The sequence below is a fragment of the Oncorhynchus gorbuscha genome, linkage group LG01, assembly GCF_021184085.1.
Source record: "Oncorhynchus gorbuscha isolate QuinsamMale2020 ecotype Even-year linkage group LG01, OgorEven_v1.0, whole genome shotgun sequence".
In the NCBI taxonomy this organism is placed as follows: Eukaryota; Metazoa; Chordata; class Actinopteri; order Salmoniformes; family Salmonidae; genus Oncorhynchus; species Oncorhynchus gorbuscha.
In genome coordinates, this window is record NC_060173.1 from 20,782,601 (window position 1) to 20,805,169 (window position 22,569).

General features: G+C 42.9%; 1 protein-coding gene across 1 annotated transcript in view; it reads left to right on the forward strand.

The window, feature by feature from the left end:
- Nucleotides 1-455: 455 nt before the first annotated feature.
- bcl2l13 (BCL2 like 13) overlaps nucleotides 456-22,569 on the forward strand; it is a 40,448-nt gene continuing 18,334 nt past the window's right edge. The window contains exons 1-6 of the mRNA XM_046347863.1: nucleotides 456-675; nucleotides 5,989-6,174; nucleotides 14,908-15,003; nucleotides 15,193-15,349; nucleotides 16,409-16,481; nucleotides 16,960-17,088. Of these exons, the coding sequence (XP_046203819.1) occupies nucleotides 6,051-6,174; nucleotides 14,908-15,003; nucleotides 15,193-15,349; nucleotides 16,409-16,481; nucleotides 16,960-17,088 (579 nt within the window). The 5' untranslated portion in view covers nucleotides 456-675; nucleotides 5,989-6,050. The remainder of the gene's footprint in view (nucleotides 676-5,988; nucleotides 6,175-14,907; nucleotides 15,004-15,192; nucleotides 15,350-16,408; nucleotides 16,482-16,959; nucleotides 17,089-22,569) is intronic.

Sequence of the window (22,569 nt, forward strand, 5' to 3'; positions counted from 1 at the left end):
GCCCGTGACCTTGAAAGCATGCGATTTGAGCATGTTTGACTTGTTTTCTTAACGTATAAACAGTTTAAGATGATAATAGTTTATGATTGCTTGCTTCTTCCAAACAGTATTACCACAATATGTCTTTAAATCAACTATTTTTCTCCGCGTGGTGGCAGCACGTGCATTGTTTCATTGACGTTAACTGTATCTTGCTATTGTTTTATGTTGTATTTGTCAAGCTACATTTGTATTTTAAAAAAAAATATTTAGTAGTTTTGCACAATTTAATTTGAACTGCGAAATGAATAACAATTAGAATTCAATCAGTTATCAAAATGCATCATACTCATTTTTATTACGTAATATAAATGCAACATGCAATTCGTTATACACCTTGATGTGGGTGTGCTTATGCAATTAATTAATTAGCTAAATAAACGAAAATGCCCTTTAACCTCCCCTAACTGAGGTGCATGTCGTCCGCATGATGGCTGCCCAGTCCCTACATTAGATACGCATGGGACACGTTTTGTGGGCTTTGGTTGAAAAGGGTCGAGATAAAACACACACGGCGTACCCTGCTGACAACTGGTTTGCGGCTGCTGGTACTTAGTGTGGGGAGCGTGTGTTTCACGTGTTGCTTCTCAACACGCAGCAAAACGTCGTCCGGACCGAATTTGCCTCTGGAAACGGGTACGTCATGTGTCCTACACTTAGCTAGCTGCGATTTGACAATCGATCTTCAGGATGAGCCAATATTACTATCTTAACAGTATTTAGTAGCACGAGTTAGCAAGCTAGTTCGTTATAAAGTTTATCGTAGAGGCGAAAGGGACAGTTGAGGGGGTGTGTACGCTAGACAACCTCATCGATCTAGCTTGTACTGAACTAGCTACGTTAATTACATCGCGTACAATGGCGAAATGCGAAGTGGATCTCTACGTTTATGAACTTTGGTTTCTCCTGTTGTAGTGGCATATTGATAATGAACGGACGCTGTTTTCCTGTGTGGTTTAGTACACTGTTAGTACTAACGTTACAGTACTCAAATGTTGGTTGATTACTCCAACAACTTCATGATTCATGCCGGTGTTGTGTAATAATGTGGTGAAAGCAGGGTTGCCAGGTCTAGTTCAATGACAACTCAAAACCCGAACAAAATGCCTGAAAACTAGCCCAAGAAAGGAGTTGCCACATTTATACAATACCCCCACCCCCCCATGAGATAATGTTCTCAAAACAATTATGGAATATCGAGTAACTTGTAACTAACTACGTTAGAAGCATCAATTATTATTGCGAACTATGCGATTACTTAAATACATTTGGATATGTCGCTAGATAAAAGAGAGAAACTCGCCAGATCATTTAACATTAGTGGATGTAGTGGTGTGGAGTCGACTCCAAAATAATCTTTGCACGTCGACTCCTATTTTTGGGTGTCAAGGTTGCGGAATCGACTCCTAAGATTCTGTATTTTTGAAACGGAGCAAACAATTTCCCGTAGTCTACTTCGAGAACACAAACTCTCGCATCTTTCACAGCAGTGAGAGAGATGGGAGGGGAGGGGCACAACCAGCCATAGGTAGGCATGTAGGCCACCAGTCAGACAGAACCGTTAATCGGTAATCAAAATGTGTAGGCTATCGCTATACTGTATTTCGCAATTTCCTGTCTAGCAATGTCTCTCGCGGCCCTTACTTTAGTGAACCTATCTGTGAGTACAGACAGAAGGGCAAACACACTAGCGTTTTTCATAGCGAAGTGAAAGGGCAGTCAGAACCGTGCGTATAGGCTATATTTTGGTAATCTAGTAATGCCTCGTAAATTTACCAACATTATTTAAAAGTAGGCTATATATTAGGCAATTTTATTTCTCCTTTATTTAACCCGGTAGGCCAGTTGAGAACAAGTTCTCATTTACAACTCCGACCTGGCCAAGACAAAGCAAAGCAGTGCGACAAAAAACAACAACCGAGTTACACGTGGATTAACAAAAGTACAGTCAATAACACAATAGAAAAATCTGTATACAGTGTGTGCAAATTGCGTAAAGAGTATGGCTAATCTGTTCTTCATAGTGCCAGTGAATTTCGTTTAACATCGCCAAATGCATACTTTTAATTAGGCCTAAATGTGCAATACATTTACATTTAGCATTGATTATAGGCTTATAGTTTATTTAATGAAACCCTGGCTGGCTGTTGATGTCATAGGTTAGGGCTCTCCAACCCTGTTCCTATAGGAGTGAAAACCTTCAGGATGGTAGCTCTCCACGAAGAGAGCCCTGTCCTAGGCAACAGATAGCAAACCAGCATCCCCATTAAACTTTTTGGAAATGGCAAGTTCACTTTCTCATCCATAATAAACACAGTCAAGTGCAAATACAGTTCAACAGCTCAAATCAGCAGGATGTGGGGTATTGTTATTAGGAAGGATCTGTACCATGGATGAATCGCTAAAATAATTATTATGATCACTCTTCATAATATTTACAATTATGGGGAGACCTATACATTTGGCAGCCAAGTACGAGTTAAGGTTGAATATGAGCCAAAAGCTTGGAATGTTACTGAGTAAGGGAAAGGCAATCTCATGGTTGCAGTCACTGATAAGGGTGGAGAGCTGTGGATTAGTGAGGAGAGCTGTGGATTAGTGAGGAATGGGGGCCGAGGTCAGGTCACATTAAGGGACCTGACTAGCAATAAAGATAGCAATAAAGATGTAATGTTTGGGAAAAGGAGGAGATTTCACCTAAAGTAGGGTATATATACTTGTGCTGGTGGGAACGAGTCTTTGTCTGTTCAGCTGTCTGACCCATTGGGTGAATGAACTTGGTTTGAGTTTTTCATAGTTGTCCGTTAGGTTCTAAATAAAAAAACATACTAAAAACTAACATCATTATGGGATATTGTGTGTAGATTGCTGAAAAATAATAATAGTTAATCAATTTTAGGATAAGGCTGTAACATAACGAAATGTGGAAAAAGTCTAGGGGTCTGAATTAGAGGTCGACTTCAAGTTTTCATAACAATAGGTAATCGTCCTTTTTGGATGCCGATTATTGCCGATTACATTGCAATCCACGAGGAAACTGCGTGGCAGGCTAACCACCTGTTACGCGAGTGCAGCATCAATAGGACCTTGTGGCTGCAAGGAGCCAAGGTAAGTTGCTAGCTAGCATTAAACTTATCTTCTAAAAAACAATCAATCTTCACATAATCACTAGTTAACTAGTGATTACCTAACATGGTTGATGATATTACTATGTTAACTAGCTTGTCCTGAGTTGCCTATAATCAATGCTGTGCCTGCTAATTTATCATCAAATCACAGCCTACTTCAACTTTGCCATACGGGTGATGATTTAACAGAATCGCATTTGCGAAAAAAGCACAATCGTTGCACAAATGTACCTAACCATAAACCTCAATGCCTTTCTTAAAATCAATACACAGAAGTATATATATTTTTAAACCTGCATATTTAGTTAATATCGCCTGCTAACATGAATTTCTTTTAACTAGGGAAATTGTGTCACTTATATTGCGTTCAGTGCAAGCAGTCAGGGGTATATTCAACAGTTTGGCCCACCTGGCTCATTGCGAACTGTGTTAAGACCATTTCTTCCTAACAAAGACCAATTCATTTTCCAGATTTTTACATAATTATGACTTAACATTGAAGGTTGTGCAATGTAACAGCAATATTTAGACTTAGGGTTGCCACCCATTCGATAAAATACAGAACGGTTCCGTATTTCAATGAAAGAATTAACGTTTTGTTTTTCAAAATGATATTTTCTGGATTTGACCATATAAATGATCAAAGGCTCGTATTTCTGTCTGTTTATCAAATCATAGACTTAATTATAATAGAGCAGTCTGACTGAGTGGTGGTAGGCAGCAGCTGGCTCGTAAGCATTCATTCAAACAGCACTTTACTGTGTTTGCCAGCAGCTCTTAGCAATGCTTGAAGCACAGCGCTTTTTATAACTTCAAGCCTATCAACTTCCGAGATTAGGCTGGAAATACTAAAGTGCCTATAAGAACATCCAATAGTCAAAGGTATATGAAATACAAATGGTATAGAGAGAAATAGTCAATGCGTCATAATTCCTATAATAACTACAACCTAAAACTTCTTAACTGGGAATATTGAACCACCAGCTTTCATATGTTCTCATGTTAAACGTTAGCTTTTTTACATGGCACATATTGCACTTTTACTTTCTTCTCCAACACTGTTTTTGCATTATTTAAATCAAATTGAACATGTTTCATTATTTATTTGAGACTAAATAGATTTTAGTTCTGTATTATATTAAGTTAAATTAACTGTTCATTGTTCATTCAGTATTATTGTATTTGTCATTTTATATATATAACTTTTTTTTTAAACATTTATTTATTTAATCGGTATCAGCTTGTTTTGGTCCTCCAATAATCAGTATCGGAGTTGAAAAATCATATTCGGTCAACCTCTAGTCTAAATACTTTCTGAAGGCACGAGATGCAGGTAGTCAATAGCCCCTGATAGGCCTACATCTTATTTCAGATAGTCTACAGTAACCTAGGCTAAATGTGGGCAATATGTAAATTGAACAATTTAGCAACTTGCTTAGTTCAAATTAAGACTAATTTATTCATCATGAATAGTTTGGCGATTTCGAGGTAAGAAGTGCTTGTGTTTCCCCATAGCCTGCTGGAGTAGGCTACTGAGGATGGGTTTCAATCACTGAATTAAATATAAATCTTATTTTTATTAACTGAATATGCTTGTCAACAACAGACTGTTTCTTTTACCTGTAGCCTAATGTGACTGACGGTTACCATCAATATAATGCGTTCTAACAACTGATCGGCAATTGCTATAGAGCTTTGATAACTTCAAATTTAAGTAACTAAACATGGCCATTTAATAATTGCATAATAACACAAGGCTGCAACAACACTACACTGAAGTTATAGGCTATTTATTAAATAGGTTTGCCAGCTCCAGGTAGGCTACACAAGTGGCACAAATTTATTTGAAATGACTCCAGTGATAGTCATTTCAACATATTAATTGTAACAAATGGTAGCCTACAATGGCATATACATTAATAGGCTACTTGATGACCAACAGATGCAAATGTATCATTCTCCACATTTTGTCAGTTTCATTGAGTACTCCCCCCCCCCCCCCCCCCATAACAGAAGCATGCGAGGGAGTTCCATAACTTCCATTTCAAATTTCCACTCTTGCATAATGACAATTTAAATAGCCTTACTACAACTGGTAAAAATATGTCACAATGTGCATGTGTGCTGCTCTGTCTTCTCACTCACTTGACTCAGCCAATAGTGGACTAAACTGCATGCGGCAGTGCTTTCTCAACGCTCACTCACTCACTCACTCACTCACTCACTCACTCACTCACTCACTCACTCACTCACTCACTCACTCACTCACTCACTCACTCACTCACTCACTCACTCACTCACTCACACACCAATAAGCCCGCCTCATTGCCTGATAGTCAGCAGCAGGTCATAGTGGAATACATGTTTTTTTGTTTAAAGAGAAAAGGCATGGTGGCCGCAGTACAACTTAGAAGTAGCCCAAAAACCCCGCAACTCAATATATTTTCAAAGTAGCCCAATTTTTCTGGAAAACCGTGAACATGGCAACTCTGTGTGAAAAGGGGCTTGCTCCTTCCACTAGCACATGGCTTTCTATTCAAATGCTCTACTGAAAATGTAGCTGGTATTTCCATGATATCACTCATGGAAACAGCTGCCACCGAGTTTGCAGTTGCAGTGCATCATTGCTATTGCGCCATGATATGAATGGAATGATGAGATAATGTGGCCAGACTGTGCTGTTCATAAACGGCATAAATGTGTGTACGGCTTGTAATTCAGCATACATTTCACACTTTGTTTCTCACTGTACACACATCAATGCTCTTACTAGGTACTTTGATAACTGTAATAACCAGTGTGCTTTCCTTTATACTTTCAGGAGTTTGAACTTTTTCCACATTTGACTGCATGTGCCTGAGAGTCTGACGCTGCATCTCTTCAATGGCTGCCTCAGGCTCTTCCTCCACCTCAGTGCCTGAGGGTTTCCACTACGAGACCAAGTACATCGTCCTCAACTACCTGGGACTCCTGCCCCCCTCCCGGTTGCAGGCCACCGCTGGCAGAGGTAAGGGAAACTGCAACCCCTTAACTCACACTAAATCAGGATGGAGAGGAGAGGGAGGCCACTTCCCTTTCCTGATTCTCCACCCTCATCCAAGTCAGCACTAGCACTGCACACTCCTCACCATGGTTTGACCATTGCCTGGACAGAGTTAAATCCATGCGAGAGTGTACCCGTGCACACTTCTGGTGAAGGGTAAAGAATTGGGGTGCAGACAGCGTCTAGGCAGATTGCCTGCCGGTGCATATCCTCCCTTTCATCGTCTCTCAATAGAACTATGCTGTGATTACTACATTGCTAAAAAAAAAGGGAACACTAAAATAACACATCCTAGATCTGAATGAATGAAATATTGTTATTAAATACTTTTTTCTTTACATAGTTGAATGTGCTGACAACAAAATCACACAATTATCAATGGAAATCAAATTTATCCACCCATGGAGGGTCACACTCAAAATGAAAGTGTAAAACCACACTACAGGCTGATCCAACTTTGATGTAATGTCCTTAAAACAAGTCAAAATGAGGCTCAGCAGTGTGTGTGGCCTCCACGTGCCTGTATGACCTCCCTACAACGCCTGGGTATGCTCCTGATGAGGTGGTGGATGGTCTCCTGAGGGATCTCCTCCCAGACCTGGACTAAAGCATCCGCCAACTCCTGGACAGTCTGTGGTGCAACGTGGCGTTGGTGGATGGAGCGAGACATGATGTCGCAGATGTGCTCAATTGGATTCAGGTCTGGGGAACGGGCGGTCCATAGCATCAATGCCTTCCTCTTGCAGGAACTGCTGACACACTCCAGCCACGACACACTCCAGCCACATGAGGTCTAGCATTGTCTTGCATTAGGAGGAACCCAGGGCCAACTGCACCAGCACATGGTCTCACAAGGGGTCTGAGGATCTCATCTCTGTACCTAATGGTAGTCAGGCTACCTCTGGCGAGCACATGGAGGGCTGTGCGGCCCCCCAAAGAAATGCCACCCCACACCATGACTGGCCCACCGCCAAACTGGTCATACTGGAGGATGTTGCAGGCAGCAGAACGTTCTCCACGGCGTCTCCAGACTCTGTCACGTCTGTCACATGTGCTCTGTGTGAACCTGCTTTCATCTGTGAAGAGCACAAGGCGCCAGTGGCGAATTTGTCAATCTTGGTGTTCTGCCAAACGTCCTGCACGGTGTTGGGCTGTAAGCACAACCCCCACCTGTGGACGTCGGGCCCTCATACCACCCTCATGGAGTCTGTTTCTGACCGTTTGAGCAGACACATGCACATTTGTGGCTTGCTGAAGGTAATTTTGCAGGCTTTAGCAGTGCTCCTCCTGCTCCTCTTTGCACAAAGGCGGAGGTAGCGGTCCTGCTGCTGGGTTGTTGCCCTCCTACGGCCTCCTCCACGTCTCCTGATGTACTGGCCTGTCTCCTGGTAGTGCCTCCATGCTCTGGACACCACTGACCGACACAGCAAACCTTCTTGACACAGCTCGCATTGATGTGCCATCCTGGATGAGCTGCACTACCTGAGCCACTTGTGTGGGTTGTAGACTCAGTCTCATGCTACTACTAGAGTGAAAGTATCGCCAGCATTCAAAAGTGACCAAAATATCAGCCAGGAAGCATAGGAACTGAAGTGGTCTGTGGTCCCCACCTGCAGAACCACTCCTTTATTGGGGGTGTCTTGCTAATTGCCTATAATTTCCACCTGTTGTCTATTCCATTTGCACAACAGCATGTGAAATTTATTGTCAGTGTTGCTTCCTAAGTGGACTGTTTGATTTCACAGAAGTGTGATTGACTTGGAGTTATATTGTGTAAGTGTTCCCTTTATTTTTTTGAGCAGTGTATTTTTCCCTGGCATGAAAACCTGCCCAGTAGGTTTAGTGCAGTCCAGAGGCTGTTTTGTGGTGTTCCTGGGTTGAGCTAGTGCACTGTTTGCCTTTTCTTTTCCTAATTCTGGAAGCTCTCTCACAAATGGTCAGAACCACGTGTCAATCAAATAATGTCTGGGCAGCTTGTGCTGGCACCACCTCCAAGTAGAGTTCTGCGGTGGACTGATTTCTTCAGCTTTACATGCCGCACCCGCTCTCTTTCTGTCCAACTACCCCAAGAACCCACCCAACCCACAATGTTATTTTAATAGTATGTGATGCAGCTCACTTGCCAGCCATGGTTCCAGCAATTTTGCTCCCTATAGGCAATATCAAAATGTGCAAAAATAACCTAATAAATAGCCTAGGTTACATGTGGTATTAACGAGCTATATCAGCCAAAATGTAGTGGAAGAGAGCAGAGTTGGAGAGACTTTCTCTTGAGCTATTTTTATAGCCTACCTTTTTAGGAATGGAACGATTTTCTGACCGAGACAAATATGGGTGGTCAATATTTATTTCAAGGCAATGTAGTAATTTACATCCTATTTAGGAAGTCCATTTCCTTGGAAAGATAACTGCCAGTGATTCTCCGCCCATGCATAGGCAGCCTACTCTATTTCAATGAGACCACACAAACTAGGCACACATGATCTCACACGCCCAACTAGAAGAGAAGTAGGCTACTTAAGTTTAAGCAGTGAATTATGAGTGTGTGAGTAATGTGACAGATGTCCTTTTAATACAAAATGTAGGCTGTGCATACAAATCAGAAAGACGACAGTTTCCAAATAATCTGCAGGACAGCAAATATTTTCATTCCAAAGTCGTCTGTCCCAATCGCAACCTGAAATGCAGACGGCGCTGGAATGCAGCCCTCTACCTCCAAGTGCGTTGGTATCTCTAACCTAGTTGTGTAGAGGCTGAACAGCGCCTAGTAATGCTTTTTTTTGTGTATTTTTTACCCCCTATTTCGTGGTACCCAATAGTAGTTACTATCTTGTCTCATTGTTACAACTCGCGTACGGGCTCGAGAGACTAAGGTTGAAAGTAGATGCGTCCTCCGATACACAACCCAACCAAGCCGCACTGCTTCTTAACACAGCACGCATCCAACCCGGAAGCCAGTCGCACCAATGTGTCGGAGGAAACACTGCACCTGGCAACATTGGCTACCTGGCAACCCTAACCCGGATGTCGCTATGCCAATTGTGCGTCGCCCCACGGACCTCCCAGTCGCGGCCGGTTACGACAGAGCCTGGGCGCGAACCCAGGGTCTCTGGTGGTACAGCTGGCGCTGCAGTACAGCGCCCATAACCACTGCGCCACCCGGGAGGACTAGCACCTATTAATGTTGACAGTCACTGATATTAGGGTGGGAAATATACAAAATATGTCCATCACAAACTCCATTCACTAGCCTATATTGGTTTAGGGTTATCAGTGTCTCACCATGCCAGGGAGTCCAGCTAGTTCATGTTAGCATGGCCTGACCTGTTCTCCTAACTGGAGAGGTCATGACCGTATTGCATGAGCAGTAGTCTCTGGTTCTCCAAGGTCTGACATGTGTCCCGTGTGATTTCCATGGAATATGAATGAGTCTGACTGTCCCCTTTTGAAAGGCAAATGCCTTTTGGCTTTCAGACAGGAAGAGCAAGACTGTTTTGCCATTGGGTAGGTCTGGAATCGGTGAAGGGATGAGTGAAGGGAGTAGCGACCAGTATCACAAAACTTAGTATTGTGGCAAAGATACAAAGCAGGAAAAGGATTTAACTTCATTAGGAAAACAACCCTAATGTTGGAAATGAACATCATGTTGTCACATGTATTTATTTTCCAAGCTAGAGCACAATATTTTCCATACAGCAGGTTTTTAAAGGACTAAATAGTTTGATCTGCTTCGTGTTTTCACTTTTACCATGGAAAAAATATTGAAATATTGTGGCGCTGGTATCGTCACAGCCCTAGTAAAGACAAATGCCTGATCCCTGCTTTCCGCTTGGCCCACTCCTCGTTCTGACAGCCTGTCATGTGCAATCACTGTAGGATTACTCACACGTTACTGGGCCAGAGCAAAGACAGGCGCAGGCAGGCTGGACAGCCTGCTGAACCAGCACCTAGCCTGGCTTGGAAAAATAACACTGAGCCTCACTGTGTCTCACTGAGTCAGTTAATGTGTTCTATGGGTGAGGCTTGATTGATGTGTGGAAATTGGCTGTTGTACTAGGCGTTACCTGGGTACAGATTAGTCCCTCCCTCTGTTTGCCCCCCCCCCTAGCAATAAGTAGTACACTCAGGATTTGCCCCCAGTTTTTGGGCTATGCCCTTGTGTGTATTAATTCTATGTGATCTCGGATGCCTTGTTTTAGCTGTGCTGCTTGCTTCCAAACAAAGGAGAGCAGTAGGAGGCTAGTCTTGGGCCCAGTCAAATATACGGCATGTTAGAAGCATAGTGGAGTTGACCAGTGGAGGCAGTGTGAACTGACAGAGCATCGGCCCAATGAAATCTCTCTGCATCACACTCGCCCCCTCCCACGGTGCTCACTGGCTGAATGGCTGCATTCTGTTTTAACCAGTAAGAGGTCTTGAGAGATGTGGGGGAGTACAGGGAGGGAAGGATCTGTGCTGTGTGTGCCCCCTCATGTGGGTCGCCCACTGCCTGCCCCCCCGCAGCATGCAATGGAAGTTGTGAATAATTCCTGTGAGTGGTGGGCCTGTATTGCTAGAGAGAGAAGGCCTAGGAGGTCAGCTTGTAAATAGAGCGTGGAGCATGTGTACATTGTGTATACAGCTCAGTGCTGTTTATCTCCTATGGCAATGGTCGGCAACAAGTTAAAAAAAATTTGTAAAGACAAATCACCTGGAATTCAGCAAGTGTGTTTTAATTGAGAAAATTTGTTCCCAAGTATTTGCATGAATACAAAAAGATGTGATCTTGTCTCAATGTAACCGGGGTATGGGCTTAGTTGTGGTCAGTTTGCAGTGTACAAATTATGATTATGTTCTGGCCCCCCAACCATCAGCTCCAAAAAACAAATGTCCTGCGGCTGAATCTAGTTGCCTATAGCAAGCTCTGATGTTGTGGATCCACCATCCACGATTGCTCTGTTTGGTAAACGGTGATTATTGAATGTTCATACCCGAGAGGGTTAAATCTAGACTTGGTTTCCTCAATCATAATTGCTCATATTTCACCCCAGCTTCCAAAGTAACCCTGATTCAGATGACCATGCTAGATTACGGAGATGTAATTTTTAGATCGCAGGTAAGGGTGCTGTCGAGGGGCTAGATGTTCTTTACCATTCGGCCATCAGATTTGCCACCTTATAGGACACATCACTGCACTCTACTCCTCTGTAAACTGGCCATTTCTGAAAACCCGGTTCTAGGCCCCCTTGCTTGATGTTTATTTATAAAAAACCCTCTTAAGCCTCACTCCCCCTATCTGAGATGCCGACTGCAGCCCTTATCCTCCACATACAACACCCGTTCTGCCAGTCACATTCTGTTAAAGATCCCCAAAGCAAACACATCGCTGGGTCACTCCTCTTTTCAGTTCGCTGCAGTTAGCTACTGGAACGAGCTGCAAAAAAAAAAACTGGACAGTTTTATTGACACTTTGTTTGTGCTGCTACCATGCTGTGCTGCTGCCATATTGTATTGCTACCATGCTGTGTTGTTGTCTTAGGTCTCTCTTTATGAAGTGCTGGTGACCCTGTTGTGACTTGTGTTTTTTCCAATTCAAAAAATGATTATTATCCTAACCCTCGTTCCAGCAGGAGGCCTATTGCCTCCTTGGTAGTCCGTCCTTGTAAATAAGAATTGTATCTTAATTGACTTGCCTAGTTAACTAAAGGTTACAGTGCTTTGGGAAAGTATTCAGACCCTTTGACTTTTTCCACATTTTGTTATGTTACAGCCTTATTCAAAAATTGATTAGATTTTCCCCTCATCAATCGACACACATTACCCCATAACGACAAAGCACAAACATGTTTTTAGAAATGTTTGCAAATGTGTATATAAAAAAAACTGAAATACCTTATTGACATAAATATTCAGACCCTTTGCTATGAGGCTCAAAATTGAGCTCAGGTGCATGCTGTCCATTGATCATCCTTTAGAAGTTTCTTCAACTTGGAGTCCACCAGTGGCAAATTCAATTGTTTGGACATGATTTGGAAAGGCACATAACTGTCTATACAAGGTCCCACAGTTGACCGTGCATGTCAGAACAAAAACCAAGCCATGAGGTTGAAGGAATTGTACGTAGAGCTCAGAGACAGGATTGTGCCGAGGCACAGAGATCTGGGCATTGAAGGTCCCCCTGTGTAGCTCAGTTGGTAGAGCAAAAATATCGGACCACCCATATGTAGAATGTATGCACACATGACTGAAGGTCGTCCCATATATTATTATTATATTATTATATATTATGAACACAGTGGCCTCCATAATTTTTAAATGGAAGAAGTTTGGAACCACCAAGACTCTTCCTAGAGCTGGCCGCCCGGCCAAACTGAGCAATCGAGGGAGAAGGGCCATGGTCAGGGAGGTGATCGAGAACCCAATGGTCACTCTGATAGAGCTCCAGAGTTTCTCTGTGGAGATGGGAGACCCTTCCAGAAGGACAACCATCTCTACAGCACTCCACCAATCAGGCCTTTATGGTAGACTAGCCAGACGGAAGCCACTCCTCAGTAAAAGGCACATGACAGCCCGCTTGTAGTTTGCCAAAAGTCACCTAAAGGACTCTTAGACCATGGCAAACAAAGTTTTCTGGTTTGATGAAACCAAGATTAAACTCTTTGGCCTGAATGCCAAGCGTCATGTCTGGAGGAAATCTGGCACCATCCCTACGGTTAAGCATTGTGGTGGCAGCATCATGCTGTGGGGATGTTTTCAGTGGCAGGGACTGGGAGACTAGTCAGGATCAAGGGAAAGATAATTGGAGCAAAGTACAGAGATCCTTGATATAAAAACATTGCTCCAGAGCAATCAGGATCTCAGACTTGGGCACTGTTTCACCTTCCAACAGGACAACAACCCTAAGCACACAGCCAAGAAAACGCTGGAGTAGCTTCGCAACAAGTCTCTGAATGTCATTGAGTGTCCCAGCCAGAGCCCGGACTTGAACCTGATCAAACATCTCTGAAGACCTGAAAAAGCTGTGCAGCGACGCTCCCCATCCAAACTGACAGATCTTGATAGGATCTGCAGAGAAGAATTGGAGAAACTCCACAAATACAGGTGTGCCAAGCTTGTAGCGTCATACCCAAGAAGACTTGAGGCTGTAATCGCAGCCAAAGGTGCTTCAACAAAGTACTGAGTAAAGGGTCTGAATACTTATGTAAATGTCATATTTCATTTGTATTTATTTTTAAAAATATAATTACATAACATTTTATAGTGTGAAATATTTAATCCATTTTAGAATAAGGCTGTAAAGTAACAATGTGGAGGTAGTCAAGGGGTCTAAATACTTTCTGAATGCCGGGTAAATGCAAATTAAAACAGGGGCCTACACTCGGGAGTTGGGGTGCTGCTGCTTTGACTTGTAAAGGCTGCTACACACTTTACGCAATGCTATTTTTTTTTGTTACCTTCTGTTGAAGGAATTCTAAATTCCTCTGTTTTAATTCCCAATCAAAACTAAACACTCTGTCAATGCATAAGGGTGTGTAAGACCCTATATTTTATAAGAATGGACAGAGCCCCGGTCTTAAAAGTCAGGTAACAGCGTTTAATTCAAGAGAGTACTAAGTTCATACACATTTTGCCACAGGTTATAAACTGAAAATGACGTCAGCATTTTCTAAATGTTCCGTCTCTTCTTGACACTGGTAGAAAGGCTCTATAGATCTCAAGCCTTCCCTCCTTGCCTAGAGCCAAGGTCAGTCAGTGTAGATCGCATTCTAGACAGTCTGGAGATAGTCCGTCCCTGCCATCTGGAGATAGTTCATTCATTTGTACAAAGGAACAGACCGTCATTGTACTAAACTCCTGACTACATTATATTAGGGGGGTGTCCTGTAGCTCAGTTGGTAGAGCATGGCGCTTGTAACGCCAGGGAAGTGGGTTCAATCCCCGGGACCACCCATACGTAGAATGTATGCACACATGACTCTAAGTCGCTTTGGATAAAAAGCGTCTGCTAAATGGCATATATTATTATATTATTATATTATATTCAATACTGAGAGCAACAGAGAAAATTCATACATGTACAGTAACATAAGTCTTTTAATTCATCCTGATTGAAATGTATACATAATTAGTCATTATAGATAAAGATTCCCTTAACACCTTCTTAACCTAACCTCCCTGTAAACCTTTACATACAGTATGTGTACATTTGTGACCTGTAGTTATTACATCATACAGTCAGTTACATCAGAGGTAAAGACACTTTTGGGAGAATTGATTTAGAAATACATTTGCCAATGTGGTTTATAGTGTAACTGTTGCTTTTACTTCTCATTTAGTACTGATCAGAGAATTACTAGACTGAGTCCCTAGCGATTACTTCAGGGGAAATGCCTTGTCTGGTTGCCAAGTTGAAGCTATTCTGTTTTGGTCAAGAAGCTTAGAGATAAAGAGGCTTGGTTCTAATGTGTCGATCAATTAAGAGTTTAAAATATAAAACACAATTATGTCGCCCCAGTTTGTCCTGTGTGATCTTCCTTGTAGGTTACACACCTCGTCGTCATGACCTAGCCCTTTAGAATGTGTAGGCTATTCATGCTTGTGTGCATCACTAATTGATCCACTTCAAAGTTGTAAAGCCACTTAAACATTGTCATTGATTCTAAATATGTCATGTGTGACTGTTAGCTGAGCATCATGGGATGTTGTGTTCCCTTCCAGGAGATGGCCATTATGCTGTGGACAGAGAGAGGAACAGAGTAATGAAGGCACAGATAGAGGAAGAGCTGAAGCAACTGGAAGATGAGGTCTCAGACTGTAAGAGGAAGCACAAACACATATACCATATAGTCTGTTTGTATACTTCTTGTATGTATACAGGTTTTTCGGATACCATATATTGTATGTATCACAACACTGACAAGTCTGACCATGCTAATAGTTGGGTCTCTGTTCTTGTACAACTGGGTCTGGGACTGTCAAATAAATATGTGTGTTTGTGTGCAGCCTTCTCCAGTACAGGCTTCGACTGCCATACGTCTCCAGTGTTTAGCCCAGCCAACCCAGAGAGCTCCATCGAGGACTGCCTGGCTGTTCTGGGTGACCGGGTGGCCAGAGACCTGGACACACACCTGGCCTCTACTGTACACACACTCCTCAGTGCGTGAGTATCTGTTCAGCAGTGTACACCCAGCCTAATATTGTGTGTCAGTCAATGAGCAGCCAGTTGAAGTGTTGTTCACTATTCACCCTTTTAAAAAGAGAACAAATGAGTAAACTCGGTGTATGTCTGAGTTGTGAAAGGGTATACGTTTCAGTCCCTTTCAGTCCTTGAAATACAGTCTGCTCAGCAGGTCCTGGGTGGCTCACCTGTACTGTAGGCCTGAAGTCAAACTCAAGGTTGATTGCCTTTCATACCGCCATAGGGAAAATGTTCCTGTGTAGCAAGTTCAGAACAGCACACAGACCTTATGAAAGGTTGTATTGCATGACTACTCAGAGGTTATTTTCAATCTTTTTAATGATGACATTCGATTCCAAGAATCCCTAACATAGGTTTAGTCAATGGCACACAACCATTAGATGGGCTAGGCTACCATTCATTTTCTCAAGTTACAGAAATGCAAGGACGTTACTCATATATCACGTAGGCTAGGTGTGTGTCTAATCTAGGTTAGTCTTATTTATAAACCAGCTCTCAATGGCATATGCATTTCAATTTCTCAAATTACTTTCAAGGTCACTGGTGAATGATCACTGAGGGGTGTTTCTGTGTGCGTGCAGGTTTTGAACTTGTATAAACCAACCCTGTTATGTTTCCAGCCTGAGCCCCTGTGTGCGTGCAGGTTGTGAACTTGTATAAACCAACCCTGTTATGTTTCCAGCCTGAGCCCCTGTGTGCGTGCAGGTTGTGAACTTGTATAAACCAACCCTGTTATGTTTCCAGCCTGAGCCCCTGTGTGCGTGCAGGTTGTGAACTTGTATATACCAACCCTGTTATGTTTCCAGCCTGAGCCCCTGTGTGTGTGCAGGTTGTGAACTTGTATAAACCAACCCTGTTATGTTTCCAGCCTGAGCCCCTGTGTGTGTGCAGGTTGTGAACTTGTATAAACCAACCCTGTTATGTTTCCAGCCTGAGCCCCTGTGTGCGTGCAGGTTGTGAACTTGTATATACTAACCCTGTTATGTTTCCAGCCTGAGCCCCTGTGTGTTTCTTTGACAGCCCGCTGGACTACGAGCATTTCAGAGAAGCAGCACAAGACATCTCCTGCCACACGCAGAGTGGCTGGAGCAAGGTGAGGGATCTCTTTACTGTTCACCTGCAGTTACTGACTCTGACTAACAACCTATGAGGTCTAGCTCAGAAACAACCCATACGATTTTCCCCCTAGCTCTTTGGCCTATGGAATTTGCCGATCTGAAGAATCTGATAGGTGTAAACGTTATGGTGGAAGCTCCCCTTTGCCTGTTAAAAAAATACATATTTTTTAAAATTTTATTTAACCAGGAAAGTCAGTTAAGAACAAATTCTTATTTACAATGACGGTCTACCCCGGCCAAACCCGGACGACACTGGGCCAATTGTGTGCCGCACTATGGGACTCCCAATCACGGCCGGATGTGATACAGCCTGGATTCGAACCAGGGATTATAGTGATGCCTCTTGCACTGAGATACAGTGCCGCTGTGCCACTGGGGAAACCTTTGCGGCTACCTTTCCTGGTTGCTTTTGGACAGTGTCTTGAACGGGACACTGCCTTCCCCTGTCTCCAGGTGCTGGTGCCATTGGTGCTGCTGCAGGCCCTCCAGAGAGAAGGACAGATCCTGGCCCACCTGCTACCTCTGGGGGTCCGTTTCCTGGAGGAGGCTGAGGCAGACTACATCATCCAGCAGGGAGGATGGGTGAGTGGACACTGGACAAGGGATGGGTGGTACATATTGGTAGGATGGGACAGGGGACGGACCAAGAATGAACCACTTCTAAATTCTCATACGAAGTTCAAGCATAGAAATGTTTCAGCCTTGACCTGTTGGCTGCTGTACACGGTATAGCCAGAGTAGGGCGCCAGATATCCACTGTACATGGTTGGCTATAAGGGCATTTTGTCTTTGTTGGTAATTAATTTTGATAAACTAGAACATAAGTGCATAATATGTTAACGTGAATGTTCTTATAGGTAAAGAATTGTTGTAAAGGTGCTTGGTTTATCACCATTCTACACTGAACAAAAATATAAACGCAACATGTAAAGTGTTGGTCCCATGTTTCATGAGCTGAAATAAAAGATCCCAGAAAAAGGTTGGCACAAATAGGTTATTTCTCTCAAATATTGTGCTCAAATTAGTTTACATCCCTGTTCGTGAGCATTTTCTCCTTTGCCAAGATAATCCATCCACCTGACAGGTGTGGCATATTAAGAAGCTGATTAAACCGCAAGATCATTAGACAGGTGCACCTTGTGCTGGGAACACATGTGGGTGAGTGGTTTGCTGATATCAACTTTGTGAACAGAGTGCCCCGCGGTGGGGTTATGGTATGGGCAGGCATAAGCTACGGACAACGAACACCATTGCATTTTATCGATGGCAATTTGACTGCACAGAGATACCATGACGAGATCCTGAGGCCCATTGTCGTGCCATTCATCCACTGCCCACCACGTCATGTTTCAGCATGATAATGCATGGCTGCATGTTGCAAGGATCTGTACACAATTCCTGGAAGCTGAAAATGCCCCAGTTCTTCCAGACATGTCACCCATTGAGCATGTTTGGGATGCTCTGGATCAATGTGTTCAACAGCGTGTTCCAGTTCCTGCCAATATCCAGCAACTTCACGCAGCCATTGAAGAGAAGTGGGACAACGTTCCACAGGCCACAATCAACAGCCTGATCAACTCTATGTGAAGGAGATGTTGCGCTGCATGAGGCAAATGGTGGTAACACCAGATACTGACTGGGTTTCTGATCCACGGCCCTACTTTGAAAATGTTTTTGCAATCGTATTTGTTTTTTACCTTTAAATTTTTTTTAACTAAGCAAGTCCGTTAAGACAAAATTCTTATTGACAATGAATGCCTAGTCCGGCCAAACCCGACCGACAGTGGGCCAATTGTGCGTCGCCCTATGTGACTGGGACCATTGGATGCATGTCTGTATTCCCAGTTGTGAAATCCATAGATTAGGGTCTAATGAATTTATTTAAATTGACTGATTTCCTTATGAACTGTAACTCAGTAAAATCTTTGAAATTGTTGTGTTTTTTAAATATTTTTGTTCAGTGTAGATTGGGCTCACACTTGTGAAGTGCCCCTGTGCTGAGAGGCTGCTTGACACCTGTCCTCTAATCCACCCAGCATTTAATAAACCCGGGACTCATTTAAAACTCTGGCAATCCTAAGTGAACCTAGTGTAAGTGAAATGTAGTCTAAATATGCAGTGTTTAGACAGGCAGCCCAATTCTCATCTTTTGCCCAATTATGGGCAAGAGATATTATCTGATTGGTCAAAAGACGAGGTAATAATTGCTGCCTCTGTAAATGCACCAGACTTTCTCATTATGTAAATTGGACCTGATGGAAGGGTCGTTCCATTTGATTTCAATCACTTTTTGACCTCAAGCACCCTTTTATTTCTATTTTGAACGTAACGGTCTATACATATTCACCCATGGTAGAAGTGGTGAGTTTTTATTTTTTTAACCTGAATGCCAAAACATTTAGGAGATGGAGGTTCTCAACATTGACCCATTTTACATACCCTACTATGAGACATGTCTTTATCAATGCAAATATAAACTGTTTGAGTTTTCATTTTAAAAATTGACAAATGGGGATCTCAAATAGTTATTATCTAAAAACGTCATCTGACTTTTGTATTTTTGCACATGTTGAAATTTAGACTCTATTTTACATAATCGTAGGTTTTTGTGTTGTACCCGCCATCAGTTTTAACTGCTGTTCAGAATACTCTTGAAAACAGGGTGGGTGTCATGTTTTGGCAGACATGTACATAAAATTGAAATGTCCATTTTTCCACACATCAGAGAATGTTGACATTAATGGGAATATCAGTTTAAAATTATTCTGTAAATCTTACATAGGAAATCTATTGAAATCATAGAAGAATAGATGGAATATACTTTCCCCATTTAAGTTGACATTCGACGGTGGGTGGACCAGCGGCCATCTTTGTGGTAGTAATAGGAAGTTAACACTATGGTCTGAAGGGATATGGCTAGTCTACAAATTCTATTTCTATGTTTGAAATGCCACCCACCCTGCATTTCAAGAGTATGCTGTGTCTCAACTGATGGCGGGAAAACTCTGATTATGTATAGTAGGGTCTAAACTACAAACTATCTGATCGACAATAAGAAATTCTTTTTTTCTCCAAGAAATTAAGTTGTTTGACAACCCTGCTTTTGTAAACTTTAAAATGATATCAAACTCAGCCGTGTATCTTTTCCAGTGAGGGAAAACATGGATGTCTCATGGTTGGGTGAGGGATGCAAAATGCATCGACTTTAAGCCCCTCTATCTCCTAAATGTTTTGGCATTCCGGTCCAAAAACTCAGTTTCTGACCACTACGACCATGGGGAAATGCAATACATGGCCAAAAGGATGTGGACACCCTTTCAAATTGGGGGATTTCGGCTGAGTCAGCCACATCCTTTGCAGACAGGTGTATAAAATCGAGCACACAGCGACGGAATCTCCATAGTTAAATATTGGCAGTAGAATGGCCTTACTGAAGATCTCAGTTTCTTTGAATGTAGCACAGTCATTGAATGGCACCATTCCATCAAGTCAGTTCTCCAAATTTCTGCCCTGCTAGTTTCCCGGTCAACTGTAAGTGCTGTTATTGTGAAGTGGAAACGTCTAGGAGCAACAGCGGTTCAGCCGCGAAGTGGTAGGCCACACAAGCTCACAGAACGGGATTGCTGAAGCGCCTGTCCTCAGTTGCAACACTCACTACAGAGTTCCAAACTGTCTCTGGAAGCAACGTTGGCACAACTGTTCGTTGAGAGCTTCATGAAATGGGTTTCCATGGCAGAGCAGCCGCACACAAGCCTAAGATCATCATGCAGCATACCAAGCATCAGCTGGAGTGGTGTAAAGTTCGCTGCCATTGGACTCTGGAGAAGCCAGGAGAAGACTACCTTGCCCGACTGCATAGAGATGCCTGACTGCAATAATGGTCTGGGGCTGTTTTTTATGGTTTGGGCTACGCCCCTTAGTTCCAGTGAAGGTAAATCTTAACGCTACAGCATACAACATTCAACACAATTCTGTGATTCCATCTTTGTGGCAACAGGTTGGGGAAGTCCCTTTGTGGTTTTACATGACAATGCCCCGATGCACAAGCGAGGTCCATAGAGAAATGGTTTGTTGAAATCGATATGGAAGAACTTGTTAGCAGTTGATGTTACTCTTCAACAACCCCAATGCAAATCAGGGGGAGGAAAATAGGTTTATTCAAAGAGAACAAATCATGCGGGGAGGTAGACTTTCCATTAATCATTAATACTCTATTGAACTCTCGTCCTCTGCGATGTGTATTTATCTTTGAAATATTCTCACAAACTTGACTGGCCTGCACAGAGGCCTGACCTCAACCCCATCGAACACCTTTGGGGTGAATTGGAATGCCGACTGCGAGCCAAGTCCTAATTGCCCAACATCAGTGCCCGACCTAACTAATGCTTCTGTGGCTGAATGAAGGCACGTCCCTGCAGCAATGTTCCAACATCTAGTGGAACAACTTCCCAGAGGATTGAGAGGCGATCGCAGCAAAGAGGGGACCAACTCAATATTAATGCCAATGATTTTGAAATGAGATGTTTACAAGCAGGTGCCCACATACTTTTGGCTATGTAGTGTATGTATGAAAAGTTTTGTTCGAAATCAAAACGGTGCCGTCAAAAAGTGAATGAAATCAAATGAAACAACCCAGAAGTCTGACCAGTCCTGTAGAAAGTGGTTCTGCTGTCAATACAAATAGCTGTGTGTGATGATTACTCGGGCTGTGACAGTCATGGAATTTTGGATGACTGTTATTGGTCAGCCAAATGACTGCGGTCAACGTTATGTGTATGAATAACACTTTGTTTTTCTCACACACAGGGCAGTTGAGTCGGTAATGTAGTTAACTAACTACAATACCGACTCAACTCTGCTCAGAAAATAAACATTCACTCAAACACCCTTTGATGCCTCAGATGACTTGACTACACTGCAGCATTTCCAGTCTGAGTAATGATTTGTCAGGAGAAATGCATAGTTTTGTGTTAATACAATGTAATTGTGTGTGTTAGATCTCAGTCAGCAAGTAAGACTGCCTAAGGGCTTACACATCAATAGGGTTTGCTATCCGAGAATACTTAGCACCTCAATGTAATTTTCAAACAGAGTGCACACTGATTTTACATGTACAATGGCTTTAAAAATGTCTAAATTCAGACGTCTACAGCGGGTGGTCCCTAAAACGATCGGAAGATAAACGCTAGATCCACATTCGGTGTGACGTGTGCGGTCCTTTAAGAAACCCTTAGAGCGTGTGCCAGAGTCTTGTGTGGCAGACAAAGCTCCCGACTCCAGACCACATCCCCCTGGTGATGGGGGTTTGAGTAGTCTTGGCCGCTTTCCTATCTATGACCCTCTGTTTTTCTCCCTATTGTATTCAAATACGTGTGACGTGTCAGAATTCTTATCTCACTTAAAATGAAAATGGCTATAGTCTGGCACGGTAGTAACGATCTCAACTCTGAACCACGCATGCCCCCATGTCAACAAGGGTTCGAGCCCCATCTTGGTCACTCAGTTTTCGACCCGACTACCATTTCTACACCCCCCCCCCCCTTTTTATTTCTTGATGTCCTATCGTAAACAATACAAATACCTAAGGTTGGTAGAACCGATCTCCTTTAAGAAAGCAATTGAAAACATCCTCATTGCAATCATTTGAACATAATATCAGGAAGCAGAAGTGGGGGGGTATGTTCTACAGACATTTTCTGTTTATATATTGTGGAGGCCTGAGCTTGTCTTATAGTAGAGCACTACTGCGCCACAGATGGCTTCGTTCTACCACCATGAATGAGGGCACCGTGGCAAGGTCACATGACCTGATGATGATAAACTGCTAGGGTAGCCATTATCTCTTGTTTCCATATGGGTTCAGTCTGCCTAGCGGTTAAGAGCATTGGGCCAGTAACCGAAAAGGTCGCTGGTTCGAATCCCCTCGAGCAAGGCACACAATCCTAATTGCTCCTGTAAGTTGCTCTAGATAAGAGCATCTGCTAAATGATTAAAATGTTACGTTAGGGATAGACCATAGGCTGGGACAGCAGCAAGGGAGAGGGTGAGTGAAAAAGAGGGATG